Source organism: Linderina pennispora, assembly GCF_002104995.1.
Source record: "Linderina pennispora strain ATCC 12442 chromosome Unknown DL89scaffold_158, whole genome shotgun sequence".
Lineage (NCBI taxonomy): Eukaryota > Fungi > Kickxellomycota > Kickxellomycetes > Kickxellales > Kickxellaceae > Linderina > Linderina pennispora.
In genome coordinates, this window is record NW_024468406.1 from 1 (window position 1) to 23,194 (window position 23,194).

Here is a 23,194-nt window from a genome sequence, read left to right on the forward strand (position 1 = left end):
CGTGCCTTTTATTTTTCCGCTTGTGAGGCGGATTGATAGCTGCAACACATATCCACTGTAGGGCCTGCTACCATGCTAACAGAGACGGCCGCATCAGCCGTGAAACATTACTAACTCTTATTGCCTGTAGGCGCCTCGGCATACGCCTGTCTATATGGATCTACCCGGAATTGGCTATTTACTGACACAGCCGCGTTGTGGATCTTTTCTCTTTCCCCTCAGTATTAAAGCCACCATTAATAATTGTTTTTTAATACACATCTATACTCCCAACAAATCAGCTCGCTGGCGTGCCTACTCCATGCTGTCTATGATAAGCGACCAGCCTATCTGAAGCTCTCTTGGACGCCAGATGACAGACTTCCAGAGGGCCCTGTTTATAAACAGCTTCAGGCCAAGACTGTTCCATGCATACCTGCAATAGTCAAGAGTGATTCTCTAGCCCATGATGTCAGCTTTGGATATCAGCTGGAGTATTTTCTAATCCAGGACTGCGGTATACCAATTGCTGAATACCTTGGCGTTAAAGTATCATATGGATTATTAAAATACTATGAAGAGAACAGGAAATGAGACATCGACTGCTGCATGGTGTCCTTAAAACCTCTTACCGCTCAGATATAGTGCTGTATTAAAACTGGGATACCAGGCAACGATAGAGCACATTCTAAACTCTCAGGTGAAGTAGCCATAGGTTTGCTCTGGAGACTAGCTCACGTTAATTCGTGTTGAGTTTGACTGATATCTCCTTGCTAGCGCTGATGTCTTCAAGGGTGTGGCAACAGCATGCGAAAGACCAACAGCGAAATACGCAATATCATATAGAGGATATGAGTGTATGATAAAGAATGTAATGATGCCTTCACCTCGCCCAGATAATATTTGAAAATGCAGTCGTCTCAAGAGCTGGTGTAAGGAATTCCAAAATTATGATAAAGCCATCCTCTTTTTGGACGGTATCCAACGACTTGAAGCGCCCGTTTCGTTTGATTCCGAGAGATAGTGTGTGTAGAGAGTGCAGTTATTGCGAAAGTCATCATATCCTCTGGGACAGCCAGTTTGAGAAGAGAGGGCAATCCAGACACCAAAGTAACACATTGCGTCAAGAGATGGAATCGATGGTATATCCACGATGCTTGAGAAAAGAATGACCTGAGTAAGGGTGCTATTCCAGATTTGCACTGATTCGGTATTCTCTATACAATGTCCAGTGTAGTATATGGCTCCAACAATGAGCCAGCGCAGACGAGGAAGTTGAGGGAGAATGTGAATGAGATCAGAAAGATAAACAGGGAACCGAAGATACAGCTTTTCTAATTTCGTCCACAGAATCGTATTGGGGAGTGTGACTGGTAAACTTGTCTGAATATGTAGTTCGGCAGTGGAAGTAGAAAATGGTTTGCTGAAAAGATTCCTTTGCAATAGACCCTGCAGCTTCGTCATGCGCGTTGTCCTTCCGGCCTAAGATGAAAATTGTTTGAGGTTACGAGCTATTAAGTTTGGTCGGGCTGTAGCACCCAAGTAAAGAATATATTGGAGAAAGGAGACAGACCAAGGTAGTCTTAGAGAGATTAATAGGGAGTTGGCGAAAAAAAGGAAGCAAAAGAGACCAGACCAAAGACTGGACCGATTCGAGAATAAAAAAGGAAAGAATAGGAAAAGGGTGAGGAGAAGTAATCTAATTTTCTGATAAAAATAACTAGAACCGGAACATTTCTGAAGATAGAAACTGCAGAGTGTTGGAATTTATCAACTATACTAAGGATAGTACCATTTTCTATTGGTGCGTCTTTGAATAAAGTGAGGGCGCTGGGATCATTGAATGGATAGTAATCTAAACGTAACTCCTTCAACTTTGGAAATGATATAGGCGAGAAATATGTATGCGACTCTTCTGAGGACCCAATTATTTTTGGGTCATGATAGATTGCAAGCTCTGTGAGATTTTCGAAGATAACCGATCCAGGCAGACTGCCTCTAAAGATATGCCATGAATGTGCGATATCAGAATAAAATAGGGTTAAGATCTCAAGTGAAGGTGCGAATATCTTAGGTAGATGCTCGGCACTCTCGCTGCTGATGTGCAGATCCAACCTAGTGAGGTATGAAGAAAAGTATGTGTTGTCTAATTCTGAAAGCACAAAATTTGATAAAATTATTGTTTGTAGCCGAGGTAGGTAAAAGTTTAGCATATCACCAAGTGGAAATACTGGCAGATTCTTCACTGGATACATAAATGCTCTATGAGTCAGATGCTTCCCATGAGGAATGTGAGTTATGAAATATTGTGAGGTTTGCGATAGTCGTTCTCTGACATCATCAGTTATAGGAGGTTTGGTGTCTGAATCCTGCTTTGCCGCCTGCGGATCCTCAATAAAACATATTTTCTCCAATCTAAGCCACTCGACAGTGCTAAATCCAAAAACTCCAAGGATATCTCCAAGAGACGAATAGTCGATGATACAGCCTCGAGATGAGATAATCAGCCTTTGAGTGTAGTGACTATTCTTTGATCTCACAATATGTGGGATGTTGGTTCTCCATAGAATAGGGTGTGGTGATGAGACTGTGAGATGCATGCCTCTGGATGCGAGCTGATTGGAATCAGAGGTGTTGCCATACAGGCGTACCTGGCCAGCAGTTGGCTCACGGCACAAAATAATCGCGGTAGTATAGATACTCTGCTTTATAGTGTCTCTCCAGCGTTGGCAAACTTGGTTTAGCTGGAGGAATGAAATATAGATATCGACATCATCAGGAGTACCCAGCCAAAAAGTGGTATCATATATGGCGACAATTCGCTTAAGAATTTATGGTTTCAGTGTAGCCCAGTGCGCCATTTGAGAAATAGGTGTTTGCGAGGTGGAGTGAAGGAGAGATGGAGTTTCTGTTAACAATAGCTGACAACCTACACTTGTCATGCGCATGTCAATCCTTGTCCACATTTCCCTAATCCTACTCCATCATCCACAATACTTAGCTTCAAGTGTTTACACGGGTCGCATAAATCTAATCTCGCTGCGGAAAGAAAAGGCGCATATACACGCTATGTGTTTCTGAAGGATAAGATGGGATGTAGCATTTCAAACCCGAAGGGAGTAGAAAGAAGTGTAAAAACCACGAGTGTTTCCTGGCATCCCTTCTCAAGCCTCATTGCTGCTCAGATATAGAGAGGCTGCGAAACTGGTATACCAAGCAGCGATGGAGCACGCCTTAAACTCTCCGATGAACCGGCTACCGGTTATACTGGTGAGAAATTCCTGCTAGATTCTGTAAAGTCAACTGGCAATAAAATATCAACACTGATGGTCCCGTGAAGCTGATACTGGGATCTTCTATACAACACTGTCTTAGCGGCTCTGATCTCCACCCACAGATCAGATCAGTTGATCTTTCGGATATGACACTAAGCTGAGTTGCTCCAGGTCCATGTGGTTATCGCGCCACCAGTGCCTTTTGCATTTTGCGTTTCTTCTCCCCCTTCAGCTTCACGACACTTGCTTTTACTTGCCTAACCTCCGGGTTCACTGGGTTCCTTGCCTTCACCTCTCTTTCTTTTGCTAAGCGGATAAACCGAGCCAGACGTAATACAACAATGTCGCACTACGAGCCGTCGCTGTGGGACAAGGCCAAGATGGGCCTGCTCATGGGTGGATCAGTCGGAGCCTGCCTTGGCTGCCTTATCGGATTCTACACGACCATGAAGGTCGGCCCGGGACCGCGCGGATACCTGGGCACGATCGGCCAGTATGCCCTGGGATCAGGAGCCTCGTTCGGGTTCTTCATGATGATCGGAAGCTGCATTCGGTCCGACGATGACCGCCGGCTGACTGCCGAAGACCGCGCGACGCTGCGTGCTGGCATGGAGCGGTGGAAGACGCAGGCGCCGCGCCCAGCTGCATACTACCTGGGCAGCTCTGGCCGTGTCTAGGATGAGAGCAGATTAGCACAAAACGTACATTAAATAAAATTAAATAAGCGGCCGCCGCGATTAACCCACTGTTTACCCTTGGCTGTGGCGCACTCCGGAGAACGACAGCTCATCAACACAGCCTGCCAGGCTAGCAAAGAGGACATGACTCACAACATGTGGATCGATCTTGAGATAAACCAGTAGCGAGAAAAAACTGAAGCCCAGGCTGGACCGCCTTTTTTTCTTCTCCAGCTATCTCGCGCACGACCTTTCTACTTTCAGAACCATGTCACAGGAACGCACCGCCACTGTGTCTCGCAAGACCAATGAGACCGACATCCACATCACACTGGGAGATCGGGTCGCTGGACTCGGCAGCCGAGCAGGTCATCAACATCGACACAGGCATCGGCTTCCTGGACCACATGTACCATGCGCTGGCGAAGCACGGCAAATGGTCGCTGACGCTAAAGTGCACCGGCGACCTGCACATTGACGACCACCACACAGCCGAGGACACGGCCATCGCCCTTGGAATGGCATTCAAGCAGGCGCTGGGCGAGCCGCGCGGCATTCGGCGGTTTGGACATGCGTACTGCCCGCTGGACGAAGCGCTTTCGCGCGCCGTGGTTGACATTTCGGGCCGGCCGCACGCGTCGATTGACTTGGGGCTGAAGCGCGAGATGATTGGCACGCTGTCGTGCGAGATGATCCCGCACGTCTTGGAGTCGTTCGCTACGGCTGCTGGAATTACTCTGCACGTCGATGTGCTGAAGGGCTTCAACGACCACCACCGTGCGGAGTCGGCATTCAAGGCGCTGGCAGTTGCGCTGCGCGAGGCTGTCGCGCGCACAGGATCGAACGATGTTCCTAGCACCAAGGGAGTCCTCTAGAGAGCTAAGAGAAATGCGTCTAGAACAAACATGCTGCTGAAACAAGAATAGCCATTTGATATATATGGTGTACACTGAAATTGTGCATGTTTAAATGTACGTCGGTTTGCATGTATAGTGCATATATTGGATGGACAAAGCTGAGTGACGGATTCATTGCACTACTTTGTTTTATTTCCTACTCTACATGCTTGTCAAGCCAGATTGCCGACCATGATTAGCTCTAGAAATCGAGAAGCCAGTCCACATGTTTTGTGATTTTCAATCCATATAGTAGATTAGTTCTATTTCTAGCAATGCCAAAGATGGCCAAGCGCGCTTTATCGGCACTGCAGCACAAGCCCGTAGAATTAAAAGGGCAGCCAGCAGCACTCCTCGGTGGAGGCGGGTTTGGAGACTGCGGGGGTTTCAGGAGTAGGGCCGTACTTCTGAATAGCGCTTTTCATTTTTTTAAAATCCGCACGTGTAGTGCTTGTGCTTCTTGAGACCACCGAATGAATTGCGCTGGTTGCACATATTGGGAAGGGCAGAATGCATCTTTTGCCTTATCTTTCCCTCTCTCTCTAATCACCCTTTCTCCTCCTTTATACATTGACAGTAAACAACTCCCCTCATGGCCAGCGACACTCTGCGTATTCTACACTTCAATGACGTCTATCATGTGGCGGCCAGCGCCAAGGAGCCGGTTGGCGGCGCAGCGCGGTTCGGCCACCTGATGCACACGCTCCAGCAAAGCGACACGCCAACGCTAACGCTATTTTCAGGCGATGCGTACTTCCCCAGCCTCGAAAGCAGCATCTCCCGCGGCGAGCACATGCTCCCTGTACTGAACAGGCTGAAGATCGACGCGGCAGCCTTTGGCAACCACGAGTTCGACCAGGGCATCGAGGTCCTGGAGGGCCTGATCCAGCGCAACAACTTCCCCTGGGTGATCAGCAACCTGACCGACAAGGACACAGGCGGGCCGGCGGCCACGGGCAGCGTGACGCACTTGGTCAAAGAGGTAGGCGGAATGCGGGTAGGAATCATTGGCATTGTCGAGAAGGAATGGCTTGATACCTTGCCGTGTCTGCCGCCGACGTTCCAGTACCACGATTTCATTGCCGAGGCACGGACAATGGCCGAGAAGCTGCGCGATAAGAGCGACCCGGAGATGGCCTGCGATCTGGTCATCTGTCTGTCGCATATGCGGCTGCCGAACGATATCAAGCTGGCGGATGCCTGCAAGGATGTTGTTGATCTGGTGCTGTCCGGCCACGACCACTTTTACTATCTGGGCTCGGGCATTGACTCGTTCCAGGACCCAAGCAAGGACCTGGTGCCGGAGGACAGTGATGACGTGCAGATGCTTGCCAGCTGGCAGAAGGAGCGCAGCCAGCTGGCCGAGGGCGAGGCAGGCAGGCGGGTGATCAAGAGCGGCACGGATTTCCGCGATCTGAGCGAAATCACGCTGACGCTGGCAAGGCCGGGCGCAGTGAGCAAGGTCGACGTTGTGCGTCACCGCGTCACAAGGCAGATCGAGGAGGAGAAGGAGATCAGCGAAATGGTGGACAAGATCGAGGCGCACCTCAGCAAGGCCATGGACAAGGTGGTTGGGTTCACGACCACAGCCTGGGATGCCCGCTCGACCGTCTGCCGCACGCAGGAAAGCAACATCGGCAGCCTTTCGGCCGACCTGATGCGGCTGTGCTACGCCGAGACCATTGGTGTGCAGATTGGGTTTTTGTGCGGCGGGGCGATCCGCTCCGACAAAGTGTACGAGACCGGGGAGGTCAAGCTGCGCGATATCATGGAGATCTTCCCGTTCGACGACCCGGTGGTGGTGGTCAGGCTGACCGGCGACCAGATCAGACGGGCGTTAGAGAACGGCGTCAGCAAGTGGCCGGCGCAGGAGGGCCGGTTTCCGCAGGTCAGCGGGCTCCGGTTCCAGTTTCGACCCGAGGAGGGCGCCCGGCGACCGCGTGGTGTCGATTATGATCACGGCGTCGGCCAAGGCTGCGGCAAGGGCCGGAAAGCTGGGGATTGCGAAGGACCAGGAGAAGGCCGAGCAGCTGGAGAGACGCACAAAGGATGTGCCGCCGCTGCACCGCGTGGCCATCAAGAACAGCGCCCTGTCGCGCGAGGACTCGGCCACCCCGCCGCAATCCAGGCGCAGCAGCGACGCGTGGGAGTCCGACACCGACGTGGATTCCGAGTACGGCGGCGAAGAAGACGAACTCTTGGATATGTCGGCCGAGTATATTGTGGCTACGCGCGACTACATGTACCAGGGGCATGACGGCTACGAGGCACTGAACGAGGGCGAGCTTCTGCTGGACGAAGAAAACGGAATCTCCTTCTCCAACCTCTACCGCCGGTTCTTCCACGGCCTGGCCGTCACCAATGCGCTCAAATTCAAACTGCACGGCCATGCACAGAGCTGCTCGATTGCGCGCCACAAGAGCCTGCAGCCCGAGCAGGAGGAGCAGCCGGCCAAGCAGTCCGAGTGGAAGCGCCTGATTATCAAGCACGCGGATAACCTCCGGGCTCTGGCAAGAGAGCAGTCCAAGCAGGGGCTGGCCGGCACTATTGCCGAGATCGTGCAGAAATACCACGACCGGCTGGCCGCCAAGGCACAGCTGCTCACGCACCGCCGCACTAATGTCGTCAAGGCGCTGCTGTCCAGTGCCGAGCGGCTGCCTAGCGACCAGCAGCCGCTAAGGGTGGCGCGCACGGCGCTGTTTGGCCATGAGGACACGAGCCGCGTGCCGCTGCCATGTCCCGACGACGAACGGGTACCGAGGAACGACGATCTCGATGGTCTGCTGCCCGGCGTGCCGATCAACCGCAAAGACACCAGGTCATATGCGTCCGAGGAGCTGATTGCGCAGTGGGCGGTTGTGTCGCCAATGGTGGATGGGCGGATCACCAACGTGTCGGATCTCAAGCCATAAGACCCCAAAGGGCATGTCTGGGCAGGTGGTGCAATTCCGCAGCCACCAAGCTAAAGCCGATTCTTATTTCATTTTTCCATTACATTTATTCAGCAAGACAAAAAAAGCCATGGGCCGGGCAGTACGAAACACGCGCATCCCAAGGCACAGCGTGACCTACAAGGCGCTGAACCAGTTCCGCAACACCACTGTGCACTTGATACACACGCACACGAAGCGCGGCTCCTACGACACCGCCAGCCGGCTGCTTCTGTCCACCATCAACGGAGCACGCGCGCCCTTGCAGCGAATCTGGCAGCCCTTCCTGGACACACTCCGGCAGCAGCAGCCAGCACGGTCCCTGGCGCCGTACCTCGACCTGATGCACACCGTCACGCACACGCAATGGCCACAGCTATGCATGTTTGAGCGCATATTCCTCGAGATTCTCGAGCTCGGGTCGATGCGGCGGGCATACGATATTATGACTGTGTTTGTGCAGGAGGCCGGCAGCGGCAGCGCCATGGCCCATGCATTGTATGGGCTTCTGACCGTGAGCCTGCGCGAGGACGAGCTGCAACTGCGGACCAAGGTGAAGGGCGATCTGGAGCGAATCCAGGGCTGCCTACCGCTGGCCAAGGAGGATGTGTGGACCAGCACGAGGTTCACGCTGATGGACGCCGAGTCGCATCTGTTCAGGGCGCTCCAGATCGACCCTGACTGCGATTTCGTCAAGCCGGCGTATGTCCAGGTACTAGTGGCGCTGGGCAGGCAGGAGGATGCCGAGGCGTTTGTGGCAAAGTGGTTGGAGGATGACCAGAGCTTGCTGGCGCGCCGGGCGGCGATGGAGATGGACCAGGTAGGCTTGGAGAGCGCGCTGGAGTACATCCAGGCGGATCCGTTTGCTCTGTCGGCGGACAGATTCAGTGGGATCATCAAAGAGACCCTGCACAAGCCTGAGGATATCGACCAGGACGTTCTCAAGAGGATGATCCGGGTGGTCGTTGATGCTATTGATGTGGGCAACAGCCAGGACAAGTTTGCGTGGAAGTGCCTGGCAAGGCTCTTGGCGCACTTTTCGGCAACAGACCCATGCGAGCGCGACCGCGCTATAGACGGCGTGTGGGAGTGCTGGATGAGCACGCATCTGTGCTCGCACAGCTTTGTGTTTGGCAAGAAGCCGTCGCACATGCAGGTGTACAAGGCGGTGTGCCTGAATCACTTGTCGGATCTGTCGCCAGACCACCCAGCCCAGCTCCTGCTCTGCAACAGCAGCCTGTCCAGAAAGCAGCTAAGGTTTGCCAAGCAAAACTTGCAGGAGTTGTAGTATTTTTGTTCAACTAGAAACAGAGCCCTTTTTGTTACTCCTTGGACCGGTTGAGCTGGGTCTTCAGGCGCTCAAACTCGGCCTGCACGTCCCTATGTGATCCTGTGGTCGATGCTCTCGTCATCCCTGTGGGTCCCACCTGCCGTGGTGGCTGCTGTGGCGAGCTCTTGCCGCTATTGCTAGCTGCTGCCGAGGCGACCCCGCCCTTACGGCCCAGCAGACTCTGGAAAAAGCTCGTCAGCTCTTCGTTCGACGAGCCAGCATCGCCGCTGGCCTGCTTGCTGTGCGACGAGTTGAGTGTCAGCTTGCGCCTGATGGTGCCGTGCTGCGGCTGGTCGCTGGAGGCGACTGGACGGGCCGCCCGATTGCCAGCATTGCGGCCTAGCGAGCCGCCAATCTCGCCGTCGCGTAGGCTGCGACACGGCATTTGCAGGCATTGGTGGCATGCCAGGGGCCTGGCGGGCACCAGAGGCATTGGGGATGGGGCTAGTGTCGACACTGTCAAAGTCCTCGCCGTCATCAGATACATTACCGCTGTTGGTCTCCCGCGGCGACGGCACATCAATGGCAGTTGACAGCGATGACTCGGCGCTGTGCATGCTGCGCAGCAGGTTGGTCACAAACTTGCTGGATGCACCGCCGCTCGGGTGCGGGCGCACATCGTTGTAGCTGGTTTCCTCTCCCTCCTGCCGCATCTGCTCCTCCTGCTCGACGTACAGGCGCTCCAGGAACGACTGGTCGTCCTCAACAGCCACGTGGCTCGCCATGCCTGCTGCTGCTGCTGCCACGGCTGCCACAGTGGTGCTGCCGTCGGCATCCCGACCGGTGCGCCGCTTGGGCGCCGACACAACCTCGCCGAACATTATCAGCACGCTGTTGTTGGTGTCGGCTGGCTCGGGGTCGCTCTGCATGGCTATTCCAAGCGATGCCGCGCTGTTGGCATCGCTGCTGCTTAGCTGCACCGGCGCTGTCACTGATGACTCGCGCGTGGCGCGCTCAACAATCGTCTGGTACCGCTGCGCATCAAACTCCCAGGCGCCCTGCACCGCAGCGACGTCGAATGAATCGCGCAGGTATTTGATCTGGGCAACCGAGTCCCAGCCCGAAGGCACAAACACCACGTCACGGTCAACCACACTGGCACGCAGCCGGAATGGGTACTTTGTCAGGGCAGCCGAGTTCTGTGCAGCCGCCGGAGCACTGGTTGTGGCCGTAGAGCCTGCTCTTGCCCGTGCGCTATCTACCATAGGCTCGGCTGCCACATCAACATCCATTTTGCCTGTTTCATCGTCTGCTGGTGACTCGCCCAGCTGTGTCTCCTCGCCATCAGCATTGGCTGTGGCCAGTGTCGTGGGTGTGCTTAGCAGCCGGTGCACCAGGTAATGGTAGAGCGTCGAGAAGGTCGTCGGGTTATGCGTCGACGTGTAGATCAGCGCTGCTCCGAACCGGAGGCAGATCGCACGCAGAATCTGCTGGATGTAATCAAAGTCCTCCTCCTTGAATGCACGCTCGCGCTCCAACACTGCCATCGAGTCGGCCTTTGTGCACACGACGACCAGCGGCAGGCCAAGATTCTCCTCCAGCACACCCTTGGCTAGCGGCAGCAGCACATCGACGGCCTTTGCTGCCAGCTTCTGCGTGCCTGCCAGCGCTTCCCCGCTGGGCTCTGCCGGTTCCACATACTCCTGCAGAAACCGCTCCAGCCGCTCGCGGCACTCATCCACTGTGGCCTTGCCCAACGTCCACCCGCTTGCGCCCTTGTTCGACGCTGCCTCGCGCCCGCCCGTGTCCTTGCACACGCACTCGATTGCCTCCCCAAGCACATTGCACCAGCGCAGAAGCGACTTGACGAACCGCCAGGGCTTCGACCAGTCGAGCACAATCACCGCTGCCGAGCCGCCAAACGACCGTGCGTCCAGCACGTACTTTAGCAGCTCGCGGTCTGTCGTGCGATCCGAGGCAAGCTGGAAAATGCCGAGCCGTGCAATTGTCTCCTCGTTGTCCTCGTCGCGCACATCCATGTACGAATACGACAGTGCAAGGTCGTGTTTGCTCAGCGTCACCAGCGTTTCGATCTCGCTGAGGGGATCGTTTGTGCCGATTGCTGTGGAGACAGTGCTGCTATCCTGCCCGTTGCCCGTCTGCGGGTGCAACGATGCTTGGAATAGCTGCGAGACGACATTGGTCTTTCCACAGTTCGAGTCGCCCAGCACCAGCACTGTCTTTGCCGCCACTGCCTTTGACGAGCCCACCTGCTGCAGAGCCGACTCCCACAGGTTCTCCGTGTCGCCGCTTTCATCAGTCTTCGGATGTGAATTGCTTGACATTTGGCTGCTGCGAGAAGGTTGTTTTTTTTTTTGTATGTGCGCTAGTGTTTTTGGAGTCTGTAAAAGGGGCAACAATGCGTGCTTTCAAAGTATAGTGTGTCAATCTGCCTCTACCACCAGCGATTATAAACAGGAATTATAGTGGGAGGGCCAAAAGAGCTTTGAAATGCGACTCTCCCTCTGGCTGGGCTTTAACGAAACACACAATTTGACTACAGTGGTTGAAAAAGGCAAACACGAGGGGTGTTTCCATCACTGGCCAAATGAAAACATGGCGATTGGTGGCTCGGCTTGCCCTCAGCCCTCGCAGCCCAAGCCGGCTTAGGGCCAGCAGCGGGTATAAATATCGGCGCGCCGGTCCTTGCCTGCTATCTCCAATCTTTTCTACCCCCTCCATGTCATTTTTCTCTACTGCCACTCTTAAATTAATTCACTCCTACAGACACACAGCCACCATGAGCACTCTCAGCCTTGTTGAACAAGCCAAGCGCAGCGCCGCCTTTGCCGCCGTTGACAAGCACGTCACCCCGTCTGTCCGCGTCCTGGGCGTTGGCAGTGGATCGACCGTCGTCTACGCTGCCGAGCGCCTGCTTGAGCTCAAGAACGAGGGCAAGCTGCACCCCGAGCTGCAGTGCGTGCCTACCAGCTTCCAGTCGAAGCAGCTTATTAACGAGGCTGGCCTGCGCGCCGCCGACCTGGATGAGTATGTCTGCTTCGCATATCAGCCACTTGCGCACGAGGCTTTCCTACACATGGCTGCTTTCGCCCTGTGTTATATGCGAAGGGTGTTGCTAATTCAGTTTTCTTTGTAGCTTGGTCGATGCCGACCCGTCGTCTACCACCTACACTGCCATCGACGTTACTATTGATGGCGCCGACGAGGTAAGTACTGGCTTGCTGATGAAAAGCCCTGCGCCCCTGGCCAGCAGGCAATTATGAAATCCGTCTTATTTCTTCCAACCGATCTGTGTGGTCAATGCTCGCCTTCCTGATCCAGCCCTCTGGGATATAAAAGGGAACCCCCTGCTCGGGTCCAGTGAGAAAAGCTCGCGCACTGTCTTTTACCTCCTGTTCTCCAGCAAATCACGCGATAAGGCGCGTGCAAGCGACAAAGCATCGCCTCACTGATCTCGCTTTCCATATAGGTCGATGCTGAGCTGAATGCCATCAAGGGCGGCGGTGGCGCGCACCTGCGCGAGAAGCTGGTGGCCAATGCCTCGGCAAAGCTGGTTCTGATTGCGGACTACCGCAAGAACTCGCAGGTTCTCGGCCAGAACTGGGACAAGGGCATTCCAGTCGAGGTCTCGCCTATCGCCTGGCAGACCATCAAGCGCCAGCTTGAGCGCCTGGTGCCGCGGTCGCGTGCTCTGGGCGTCCTGGCCACGTCCGATGCCTTTGAGCTCAACCACCCGGTCGCCACGCTGCGCAATGCGGTGCGCAAGGCCGGCCCTGTTGTCACCGACAACGGCAACTTCATTCTGGATGTCCATGTCGGTAGGATTCATGATCCGGTTGCGGTTGAGCAGCTGATTAAGATGGTTCCTGGCGTCGTCGAGGTTGGCGTGTTCAGCCGGATGGCATGCGAAGCGTGGTTCGGCAACGAGGATGGGTCGGTCAGCATGCGTATCCCGCAGTCGGAGACCAAGAAGAAGGACTAGCTTTTCTACTGACACCTGCTTTGTTTTTCTTTTGTCCCATTTATCTCAATTGCTTCCATCCCATTTATGTCCCTGGTCTTTTTTCGCCACCAGCCCATGCCTTCAATGCATTCCCAATAAGCAACACCTTACCATGTTTATTCGCCCCCATATATCTGCATCTGTCACACATGCACGGCTGACGCTCTCCGAGCTCGGCTATGCCTTTGACTCGACCAACGGCACTCTGCTCAACACCACCACCGGCGGGCGCTACGAATTTGAGGTATACCCAGGCAACAAGAAACGCAACCTCAAGCTCTACAACATGCTCGCAGATGCCGCCTCCCGCCATGTCACTGAGCTGCTTACCAGCGACGAAATCGGTATGCAGGCGATCGCCGTGCCCGAAGAATCGCTTGCGCACACCAGTATTTTTATCACACCCGGCGCCCTCGAGTGCGCCAATCTGGTGGTCCTCTGCACTGGCCATGGCCCGCGCCCGGGGGTCTGGGCGTGGAACGTGCTGGTAAAAGAAGGGCTGCGCGCTGGCAGCCTGATCCCGTACATCCAGGCGCTGCATGCCCAGGGGTATGGCGTGCTGGTCATGAACCCAAATGAGAACATTGTTGCGGCAGACGGGCAGCCCGAGACCTATGCAAACATTGAGTCGCTTGGGAAGACTACCGAGATTCGCGGTAACGAGACCCCCGATGAGCACGTCGGATATGTGTGGTCACGCTTTCTCCGTGATAACCATGCGGCAAAGAACATTGCATTTGTGTGCTACAACACAGCTGGCATCTCGGTGGCGAACCTGCTGAAATACGATTTCGACAGGTTTGTGCAGAAATGCGTTGGCATTGCGTTCATTGACTCGGTGCATTCGTCGTTCCAGATGACTGCCCAGCAAATGGTGTGGCTTGCTCACATGGCCAAGCAGTGGGAGACCTCGGTAGAGCCGGCAGACGAGCCGATTGAGAATCCCAACATCGGGTGTCCAGCAGTGTCCTCCGGGAATGACCTGGAGATGCGCGAGATGACTCCGTTTTTATGCAAAGACTCGGTTGTTGATTTTTTGGACGAGAAGTTCCAGGCAGGTCATATAAACGAAGCAGCGATGGTTGCTGAGGCTAATGAGATCGAAATGGCCGGTGTCGAGCTGGTTGATAGCATCCAGGATGCTAACCAGCAGGTCAGCGATGAGGAACACTCAGGGTGGGCGATGTAGCAGCATTTGCCATGACCCCCAGGCAGCTGGTGCACTAAATGGCTAGAAAAATACATTTGAAGCGTATCCAAAACCGGGCATAGCGCAGCATTCTGCTGTATAAATGATGTACATAGATGAGGAGCAATTGCATTATCGAGCGAACGGATTGAAAAACAATACATCTTTTCAAGGCAGGTCGCACCTGCCCGGGTTGCGAGCGCACCACAGAGGCTGCATGGGCTCGGCGTTGACACCACGGCCAACCATGCGGTAGCGCTGCTCGTGCAGGCGCGAGGCAACCTCGCCAGTGGTGCGGACATGGCCGCTGGCGTCCTTCTTTCCGGACCAGCCGGTCTCGGCCATAGCGGCAGCACGGGGCCAGGCACGCGGGTCGAACGAGTGCTCATCGGTCTGCTCGGACCAGATAGCGACCTCAGTGCCGAGCACCAGCTTCTGCTTGGCCGGGTCGGTGATGTTGGCCAGAACATCGTAGTTGTAGACGTGCATCCAGGTCTTGAACGGGTCGCACCACGAGTTGCCGTCCCAGTTCGGCAGCCAGGCACCGTGGCCGCAGTCAAGGTACAGCGACTGGTAGTCGGACGAGACGGCGCGGTAGCCACGGTTGACGGTGTTGGGGACCGAGGCAGAGTCAATCCAGGTCTGGACGATGGTGTCCTTGGGGCATCGAACGGGTGGTGGAACAGGGTCTCCTCCCAGGTGAAGGCAGTCTTCTTCAGGTCCTTGCCAACATAGTTGTGCAGCTTGCCGTACCAGCTGAGAAGCAGGCTCTCGACGGTCTCGTTCTTGTTGGCAGCCAGGTACTTCTGGACATCGGGGTCAGTCTCCCAGCAGTGCATGTTGACCTCATCACCACCAACATGGATGACGTTGTCAGGGAACAGAGCAGCGTACTCCTTGAAGATATTCTTGGCGAACTCAATCGAGCCATCCTTGGCAATGTTGAGCTGACCGCTGGGCGGCTCAGCAGCATACTTGTCCCAGCCAGGCTGCACGTCCAGGCACGACATGATCTCCGGGTGCGACAGGCCGACGGCGTAGGTGTGGCCCGGAACATCGAACTCAGGGATAACGCGGATACCACGGTTCTTGGCGTACTGGACGATATCCTTGATGTCCTTGTACGAGTACAGCTGCTTGTCGGAGTACGCACCCTTCTGGTGCAGCTCGGGGTAGGTCTTGGACTCAATGCCCCACGACTGCGAGTCAACAATGTGCCAGTGCAGCACGTTCAGCTTGTTGTATGACATGGCATCAAGCGTGTGCTTGACTGCGTCAACCGAGTACCAGTTGCGCGAGGTATCGAACAGGACACCACGGTGGGGGAACGCCGGCGCATCCTTGATGCTGATCGGCGTGTTGACCACAACCTTGCTGTTCCCATTCGAGGAAACGAGCTGCGAGAACGTCTCGAGACCACGCACCACACCGTACGGCGACTTGGCCTTGAGCGAGGCCTTGCCGCTGACAGGCACGTCCAGAGTGTAGGACTCATCGGTCTCGAGGCCGAGCGCCTCGTCGGTGCTCTCGACCGAGACAACCAGGCCCTGGAAGTCACCCTGGGTCTTCAGCACGCCGCGCTTGTAGTCAACAGGGGCCAGGAACGACTCGCTGTTGATGATATTGCTGTAGCGCTCGACCGCATCGCGCACAACAGGGCTGGACTGGCCCTGCACCTGGATATCAACCCACCAGACCTGGCTGTTGGACTTGCCCTCTGTGTGCGAGGTAGGGATGGGCCACAGACCGAAGACGGACGGAATGGCGGCGAGAAGGCCGATGGCAGAAGCAGTGATCTTCATTGTTTAAAGAAGGGTATTAGAAGCGATATATGTAGTGGTATTAAGAGAGGGGAGAGGGGTTGTGAGTAGAGAGTCGAGGCTGTATCTGAGGAGAATGAAGGTGTCTAGGGAAGCCACACTGCAGGTTTTATATAGCCCGCGAGGACCATGAGAGCGACACACCGTGTGTCCCAAGAGGCAAGCAGATGACCATTGCTGGCAAGTGAAAAAAGGACCGATGTCCATTTTGGTGCCGAACCACACACCCCCTTCACTTTCATGGCATGGTCGGCCCGCTCCTTCCCCGTCTGGATGGATTGCTATTCAGCATTTTCTGGCAAAGATATTCGGATGATTTGCACCTTGCAATGCCTTTTCATCTCTAGAAGTAATGATGGTGGACGAACACCAGCTGTCAATGAGAATGTCGTCCAGGAGCAGAGATAAAGAGAGGCCGATCCCTCGCTGCTGCATACAAATTGGCCGTAATTTGCTGTTTGCCATTGTAGACGGTCCTTTGTTTAGCCCGTGCAAGTCCTTGGTGTGTATCGCCCTAGGCCAGCAGCGCATTGAGAGTGGTGGGAGACGCTGTCCTGTGCCGGGCTCTGCATCCATTTTTCCAACTCCATTGCAGAGGACATAGGGTATCCTGTTTTCAGCTTGAACCCACCAACACACTCTTAGTGTAAGATGGCCAGGACGTCCTGCTCAATTCTGCCAGACTCAATGGCAAGCACACATGTATCGGCATGGGCCCTATGTTGGCAATCTGCAGCCTCTAAATTGCATATGCACACTAATCATTATTTATAGACATGATGGAAAACTACATGGCATCAGAACAAGTCTGATTGGAACGTGTACCTGAATATTCCTGCATTGTTTTCTCGTGCACGTACCGCTTCTTTGTTTCCATGCACATGTCTCCATATGTCGGTTGTAGTCCGCATCAGGAAGCGTCGAGAGAGCCCAATGAATCCGCGCGAGCAGTCGTTATCGATCCCTTGCTCCACCCAATTCCGCATGCTGGCTTCGCAAGAACATTCGCCAATGATTGCCATAAAAGCAGCGCAAGTGGGCCAAAGCCGGCTCCCGCTTCTCTTCTGGAACAAAATCATGTCAGTCAAGGCAAGTATTTCGGGCCGAACCCATGATGCAGCTGGCTTGCTTGCCATCTATCCCCGATTGTCCATGCTGCCAGCAAATCAGCTGGTTTTATCCCATCCCTCTTTGTCGAAATGTGCCGATCCCAACCCCCTTTTGTGAGATCCACGCAGCGTGCCTTTGCCTTCGGCACCGCCTGCCGTTTGTTTACCTTTGCAACCATCGACCTTGGCCTGCCGCATTGTGGCTCTGCATATGCGGCGGGTTGTTTGCTGGGAAGGGGTCGGGTTTCTGGGTCGATATGCGAGGTAATAGACAACAGCAAGCCAAAAAAAGAGCAAGTGGCTGCTTGTCGAAGTAGCTCGTGGAGGGAGGCAGCAAACAGGGTTGCAACCTGATGCGTATGTCGGAGCGCGTCTACAGGCTACGGGTGATTCAGCCTCGGACACATCCACAGACCCCAAAAGCAGCGGGTCTCGGGGAACAGCAGGTCATGCGGCGGGGATAAAAGAATTTCCAAGCGATTTCCTTCGCTAACACGTTCCCCTAGGCCCATCACGCCCAGGCCAGAGTGTGGGCTCAGAGCCCCTCCTCGTAAATGGCCGACATTTCGGCGATATGGATGACGATCAGCTCTTGGAAATATGGCCCGTGTACGGGTATGCCCCCTTCAATGCACTTCAAACTGGCCGGGTATAAACAGGCAATACATTCTAAAAATATCCACCGGCCTTACAAGTACCGGAGCTCTGCCTGCGAGAACACCTTGGGCGTCCACTTCAGGCATGTGGGGTCGATACGCCGCAGCTTCTTCTTTTTGAACCGCTCGTACTGCTCGATTACGCGCTCGCTCAGCACAATGCAGTGCTGGCCATGGTAGTACCGGATCGCATCAAGACTAAACAGGGCGTGCAGGATATCTTGTGTCGTAAAGCTGGTCATATTGCTTAGATCATCGATGCTGATCTCCGCCGTCAAACCCGACCAGCAGCTCGACCAGCACTTCTGACCAGAACGCACGGTAGCTCAGCAAGCCAAGGTCTGACAGTGGCTTCTCGGGCGATCCCTCCTTGCCCTCGGCTTTGGACAGTTCATACGAGAACTGCATCAGCACACGCCCGTACCCCATGCGCTGGTACTGCGGCAATGTCAGGATACACGCCAGGTTATAGTTGTCCGCTGACTCCTTCTCCTTGCTAAAGTACCCGATGATATGGCAGCCCCGCTCATCGCGCTGCGTCAGAATATAAAACAGGAACGGGTCGACATCGTAGTACAGCGTCTTGTGGTCCAAAAAGCACTTTGAGAGCAGGCACAGATTCCGGCAGTACATCTTTTGCCGCCGCCCGTCAATCTCAAAGAACGAGATGTCGTCCTTGCGGTATATTTCGTTGCCTGGTGGGTGCTGCAGTGTGCACTTTGTACGATGCCGCTCGTACTGCTTGTGGTTGGTATAATAGCATAGGCAAAACTCGCAGATGTACAAGGTTGGCACATATGCTGTTTCAGTCGGGTACGGCGAAAAGTACCACGGCTCGACTTGGAACTCACCCATCTCGATGATATTCAGGTTCTTCATGCGTGCAACCTCGCCGCTCGACTGCGTCATTGATCCTTGTGTCCTTAGCTTCTCAATCTCCTTCTCCTTTGAAAACGTCCCGTCTGTGCCCTGAGGTGCCGTATATGCCGCGTCGTCGTGCCGAATATGCTCGGGGGTCTGCGGCACACTGCCGCTGCCTGTGGCCACAGACGACCCGGTGTTGGTCTTGCGCTTCTTCTCACGTGGCCGAGTGGTGACTCCCGCCGTGAGATGCTTTATTTTTCTTCTTCGGGAATGTCACTGGTTTATCCAGTCGTGCACGTGTGCCGGACACCCATTCGTCGAGACGCTTATTGAACTCAATGTAATGCACGTAGAATTCAAACTCCACCTCGCCCCTTTCGTTCTGCACGGGTGCGTCTTCGGCCGAGCGCTGCACCCGGTGCTGCATGGCCTTGTCGCGGATTGACAGAATTTCGGCTTGCCGGATTTCGTTGTCCTTTTCGAAAAACGCCTTGCACCCAATCGTCAGCTTCGACACGTCGCTGACCGTAGTCATAGCCACCTCCGACTTTTGGCTGGTCGGTGTTCCTGGTCTGCTTCCAGAGCCCATTGGTGATATAGATTTGTAGAGGATGTAGAGATAGTTTACGAGTATTATGAAATTATCAATCCCAAAAATGGCGGGCAGCAAGTATAAGACTTTGATGAAACCTGCAATAATGATGGTCCATACACGTGACTATGATGCTCAGAGATACTACTTGGGTGTAAAACTTTAGCGGCAAGGAAATCGGCGAAAGAGTGTGTTGTCGTATTCAGAGGTCGAAGTCGCTATTCTCCCGGCTATCCAGCAGAATGCTGCCACTATCCGAGCCTGCAACTAGCAAGCTGGTTTTGGTGAACGGACAGATGTCGAAGCAGTTGACAGACATGACATTGAGGCTATTGGTCAGCGTATGCACGCTATGCTCACCAGAGCCACCAGCCCAGCCAGTAACTGCAATTGTGGCATCGTCGGAGCATGACACAACCTTATTGCAATCTCCCGGGTGGAACTGCACCGACCACACATTCGCGCTATGGACACCGAACGCCTCGGTTTGCGGCTCCTTTGGGTTCCTGATGTCCCAAATCATCACCGACCCGTCATCTGTACCCGTGGCGATGCGGTGCGGCTGAGACGGGTGCACATTAACGCACTCAAATGCGACACTGTCAGCCAGTTTAACAAAGGCAGCAGCAATATCGCCAGGCGACCGCCGATCGACGAGCTTGACCTGGCTGGTCCGCGTCGATACGGCGATCTGCTGCGGTGTGGTCCAGCAAATACCGGTAATCACTGTGCTGTCGACATCGTACATTTGCAATGCGGCTAGTCGGGAAATTGGCGCGAACGCAACACGCCCGTCTTCGCCGCAGCTGGCAATCTCGATGTCCATGGCCGGTGCTGGCTGGACAGCAATACCAGTACATACAGCCAACTCACCGTTGGTGTACCGGTGCGCCGTGATGGATTCACTCAACTCCAGTGGCTGTGTGGAATCGGTATCGATGCGATAAACCGACACAGTGCCGTGTGACGATCCGGTAGCAATAGCCGTGCAGTGGCTGCAACAGAAATGCCTGTTACATCACCTTCGTGATTCACACACCCAGCGGGTGTGGCAAATGCCTCAGTGGGCTTGGTAGGCTGCTGGGCGAAGTCCGGATTCGGTGTAGCCCAGAGAGACAGCTCGGCCACAGTTGCGCTGGATCCGGTGACAAAATACAGGTCTGTGTCGTTGTACGCACTGCCAGCATGCGGCTGGAGCCACTGGGTGGCAGTGATCTTGCGTGAAACTGTCTGTATCAGAAGTGAGTCCATGGAGAGAAAGACAAAAGAAGATATAAGCCTGGTGTTTGTAAATCTACTGGCATGAAAATGTAGCAAATACTGGTGTACTAGATTACATTCAACTTTTACTATTAGGGAATTGAGTTGCTGATTGAGTAAAAGCTCAATGAAATATGGCAACTGACCTGCACACAATGCTGGCGACCCTGTCAGAAAGTGCTGGCATTGTGGTGTTGATATCAGGCGGCTGCGGTAGTCATCAGAGCGTGCATGGCTAAGCGAAGCAAGTGCCCAGTATCTGACGAACATGGCATACAGAGAGGAGCGAGCTGCGACCGGACCGAGTCGCGACTCGATACTTCCCCCACAACTTCTAGCCTGCCTTCTAGGGTAATTGCTGCATGGCTCGCATTTTCGATATCAGCATGGGCGGAAACCCGCATACACTTTTCTCTTCAGCTTTTGTTGTTTACGTTTCCTGCCGGCTATCCTAATATCCACGCATAGAACATGAGGGCCTGGAGGTTTCTTACAGCGTTACTGCTTGCAACCGTCGCTTCGGCATCCTACGGCGATCGGCAGCCCGCCTTCAAAAGCTGTGTAACTGCATGCGAGCAAACGGACTGTGCGCCAACTGCCTCTCCATTGCCCCTGCACCTGCGTATGCTGTTCTGGACGTGTGAAAGCAATTGCGACTACAATGCCAGCGGCAACTCACGGTCGCGGCGCAAAAGCAGAACGCGCCTGTGTACCAGTATCACGGCAAGTGGCCGTTTGTGCGGATCTGGGGCGTGCAGGAACCAGCCAGTGTCATCTTCAGCGTGCTGAACGGGTATATGCACCTGAAGAGCTGGCCGCTGGTGCGCAATGGCATATCGAAACAGCACCCGATGCGGCTATGGCTCAGTGTCTTTGTGGTGCTCGGGACATGGACGTGGCTGTGGTCGGCCGTGTTCCATATTCGCGACTTCTCGATCACCGAGAAGCTCGATTACTACTCGGCAGGCCTCAACGTTCTGTACATGTTCTTCCTCGGAGTTGTGCGGCTGTTGCGGCTCAAGACCTGGCGGGAAACGCGGGTTGTAGCCGGGCTCTGCGCGGTCCCGTATTTTATGCATGTCGGGTACCTGTCGTTTATCAAGTTTGACTACCAGTACAACATGCTGGCGAATGCCATCGTCGGCCTGATGAGCAATGTGGCATGGTTCGTGGTGACGTACCAGGCGTACCACCACCGTAACAAGCAGTGGTGGAAGCCCGCAGTTCTGATTCTCTTGACTGATGCCGCCTTTAGCCTCGAGGCCTTCGACTTCCCGCCATTCCTAGACTCGTTCGACGCGCACTCGCTGTGGCATGGAGCCACCATCCTGCTTGTGCCTGAATGGTACGATTTCCTAATCAAGGATGCCCGGTGGGACTCGCACATTGACCAACTGAACAAGGACTGAAATATATTTATGAATGCTCGTACCTAGCGGCCGGCAAAAGATGGGCTGGCGAACAAAGCCGAAGATTACTGAATGGACACCTCACCATCGTTCTCGACGCTGTCAATAGCGGCATGGCCAGTCAGCGATGAGGTGAAGCTGTTCGGAATGGTGGCAGAGATGCCGTTGATGAGCGCCAGAGTGTCACCAAGCTTGCCGCCTGCGCGGTGATTGAGCTCTTGATGGCATCCTTCTCAGCATCTGTGGCACCCTCCTTGAACACAATGATAACCTTCTGGCTGTCCGACATGCTACAAAGAGGAAGGCAGTAGAAGCAAAACTAAGCAAGCATGAACAAGCAGTGCTGGTTCTTGAGCATCGTTTTTTAACAGTACTACTTACATTCTATGGATATTGAGGCTGTAAACTAGGCAAAAGACAAAACAATAAAGACAAGAGAGCTGAGAGACGTCCGCATGACGTGCTCGCTACTCGAAATGCCAAGGAACGATGACGATTAATCAGTGCAATTAGAGAGTTCCCACAAACCACATGACCACACAGATCTGATATAATTTGCTGATCGGGACGTGTCCTGACAGTAGTGAGAGATCTGTAACTTCCCGTTCATTCACGCCAAATCGGCGTGAGTTTTCTGTCTCCAGCTCAGATATCCGAAGGGATGTCAAGCAGCACCCGTGGTTTTTATACTTCTTTCTACTCTCTTCGGGTTTGAAATGGTATCTCTTATATTACCCTTCAGAAACATATAGTGTGTATATACTCCTTTTCTTTCCGCAGCGAGATTAGATCTATGCGACCTGTGTAAACACCTGGGGCCAAGTATTGTGGATGATGGAGTAGGATTAGGGAAACTCCAATGAGGAATGGCTTGTGCATGATACGTGTAGGTTGTCAGCAGTTGTCACCCGAGGCTGTATTTCTCTTCCGTTCTACCTCGCAAACACCTATTTCTCCAATGGCGCACTGGGCTATACTGAAACCATACATTCTTCAGCGAATTGTCGCCATATATGATAACACTTTTTGGCTAGATACTCCTGATAATGTCGATATTTATATTTCATTCCTCCAACTAAACCGAGTTTGCCAACACTGGAGAGACGCTATAAAAGAGAGCCTCTATACTATCGCGATTATCTTGTACTGTGAGCCAACTGCTGACCAGCTACGTCTGTATGGCAACACCTCTGATTCCAATCAGCTCGCATCCAGAGGCATGCATCTCTCAACTTCATCACCAC

The 23,194-nt window shown here is 54.1% G+C and overlaps 6 protein-coding genes across 6 annotated transcripts; all 6 read right to left on the bottom strand.

Moving 5' to 3' along the window:
• Positions 1–1,213: 1,213 nt before the first annotated feature.
• Positions 1,214–2,878, bottom strand: DL89DRAFT_67702 (uncharacterized protein). Its single transcript, XM_040891969.1, has 2 exons — positions 1,816–2,878; positions 1,214–1,295 (listed from the first exon to the last, which is right to left on the bottom strand). The coding sequence occupies exons 1-2, from the start codon at positions 2,577–2,579 to the stop codon at positions 1,277–1,279; spliced, it is 783 nt and encodes a 260-aa protein (XP_040739058.1). The 5' UTR covers positions 2,580–2,878; the 3' UTR covers positions 1,214–1,276.
• A 10,026-nt stretch (positions 2,879–12,904) lies between these two features.
• Positions 12,905–13,851, bottom strand: DL89DRAFT_67736 (uncharacterized protein). Its single transcript, XM_040891971.1, has one exon. The coding sequence runs from the start codon at positions 13,590–13,592 to the stop codon at positions 13,095–13,097; it is 498 nt and encodes a 165-aa protein (XP_040739059.1). The 5' UTR covers positions 13,593–13,851; the 3' UTR covers positions 12,905–13,094.
• Positions 13,827–16,121, bottom strand: DL89DRAFT_67717 (uncharacterized protein). Its single transcript, XM_040891970.1, has one exon. It carries the CDS (start codon positions 16,040–16,042, stop codon positions 14,111–14,113), a length of 1,932 nt encoding a protein of 643 aa, XP_040739060.1. The 5' UTR covers positions 16,043–16,121; the 3' UTR covers positions 13,827–14,110.
• A 692-nt stretch (positions 16,122–16,813) lies between these two features.
• DL89DRAFT_67759 (uncharacterized protein) lies at positions 16,814–17,459 on the bottom strand. The gene has a single exon (XM_040891972.1). The coding sequence runs from the start codon at positions 17,194–17,196 to the stop codon at positions 16,858–16,860; it is 339 nt and encodes a 112-aa protein (XP_040739061.1). The 5' UTR covers positions 17,197–17,459; the 3' UTR covers positions 16,814–16,857.
• Positions 17,460–19,278, bottom strand: DL89DRAFT_306429 (uncharacterized protein; the record flags this gene model as incomplete). Its single annotated transcript, XM_040890902.1, is given in 3 exon segments — positions 17,460–18,086; positions 18,106–18,938; positions 18,967–19,278. 3 exon segments carry the CDS (start codon positions 19,276–19,278, stop codon positions 17,858–17,860), a joined length of 1,374 nt encoding a protein of 457 aa, XP_040739062.1. The 3' UTR covers positions 17,460–17,857.
• A 2,737-nt stretch (positions 19,279–22,015) lies between these two features.
• Positions 22,016–22,239, bottom strand: DL89DRAFT_298106 (uncharacterized protein; the record flags this gene model as incomplete). Its single annotated transcript, XM_040890775.1, has 2 exons — positions 22,016–22,149; positions 22,200–22,239. The coding sequence occupies 2 exons, from the start codon at positions 22,237–22,239 to the stop codon at positions 22,016–22,018; spliced, it is 174 nt and encodes a 57-aa protein (XP_040739063.1).
• Positions 22,240–23,194: the final 955 nt, after the last annotated feature.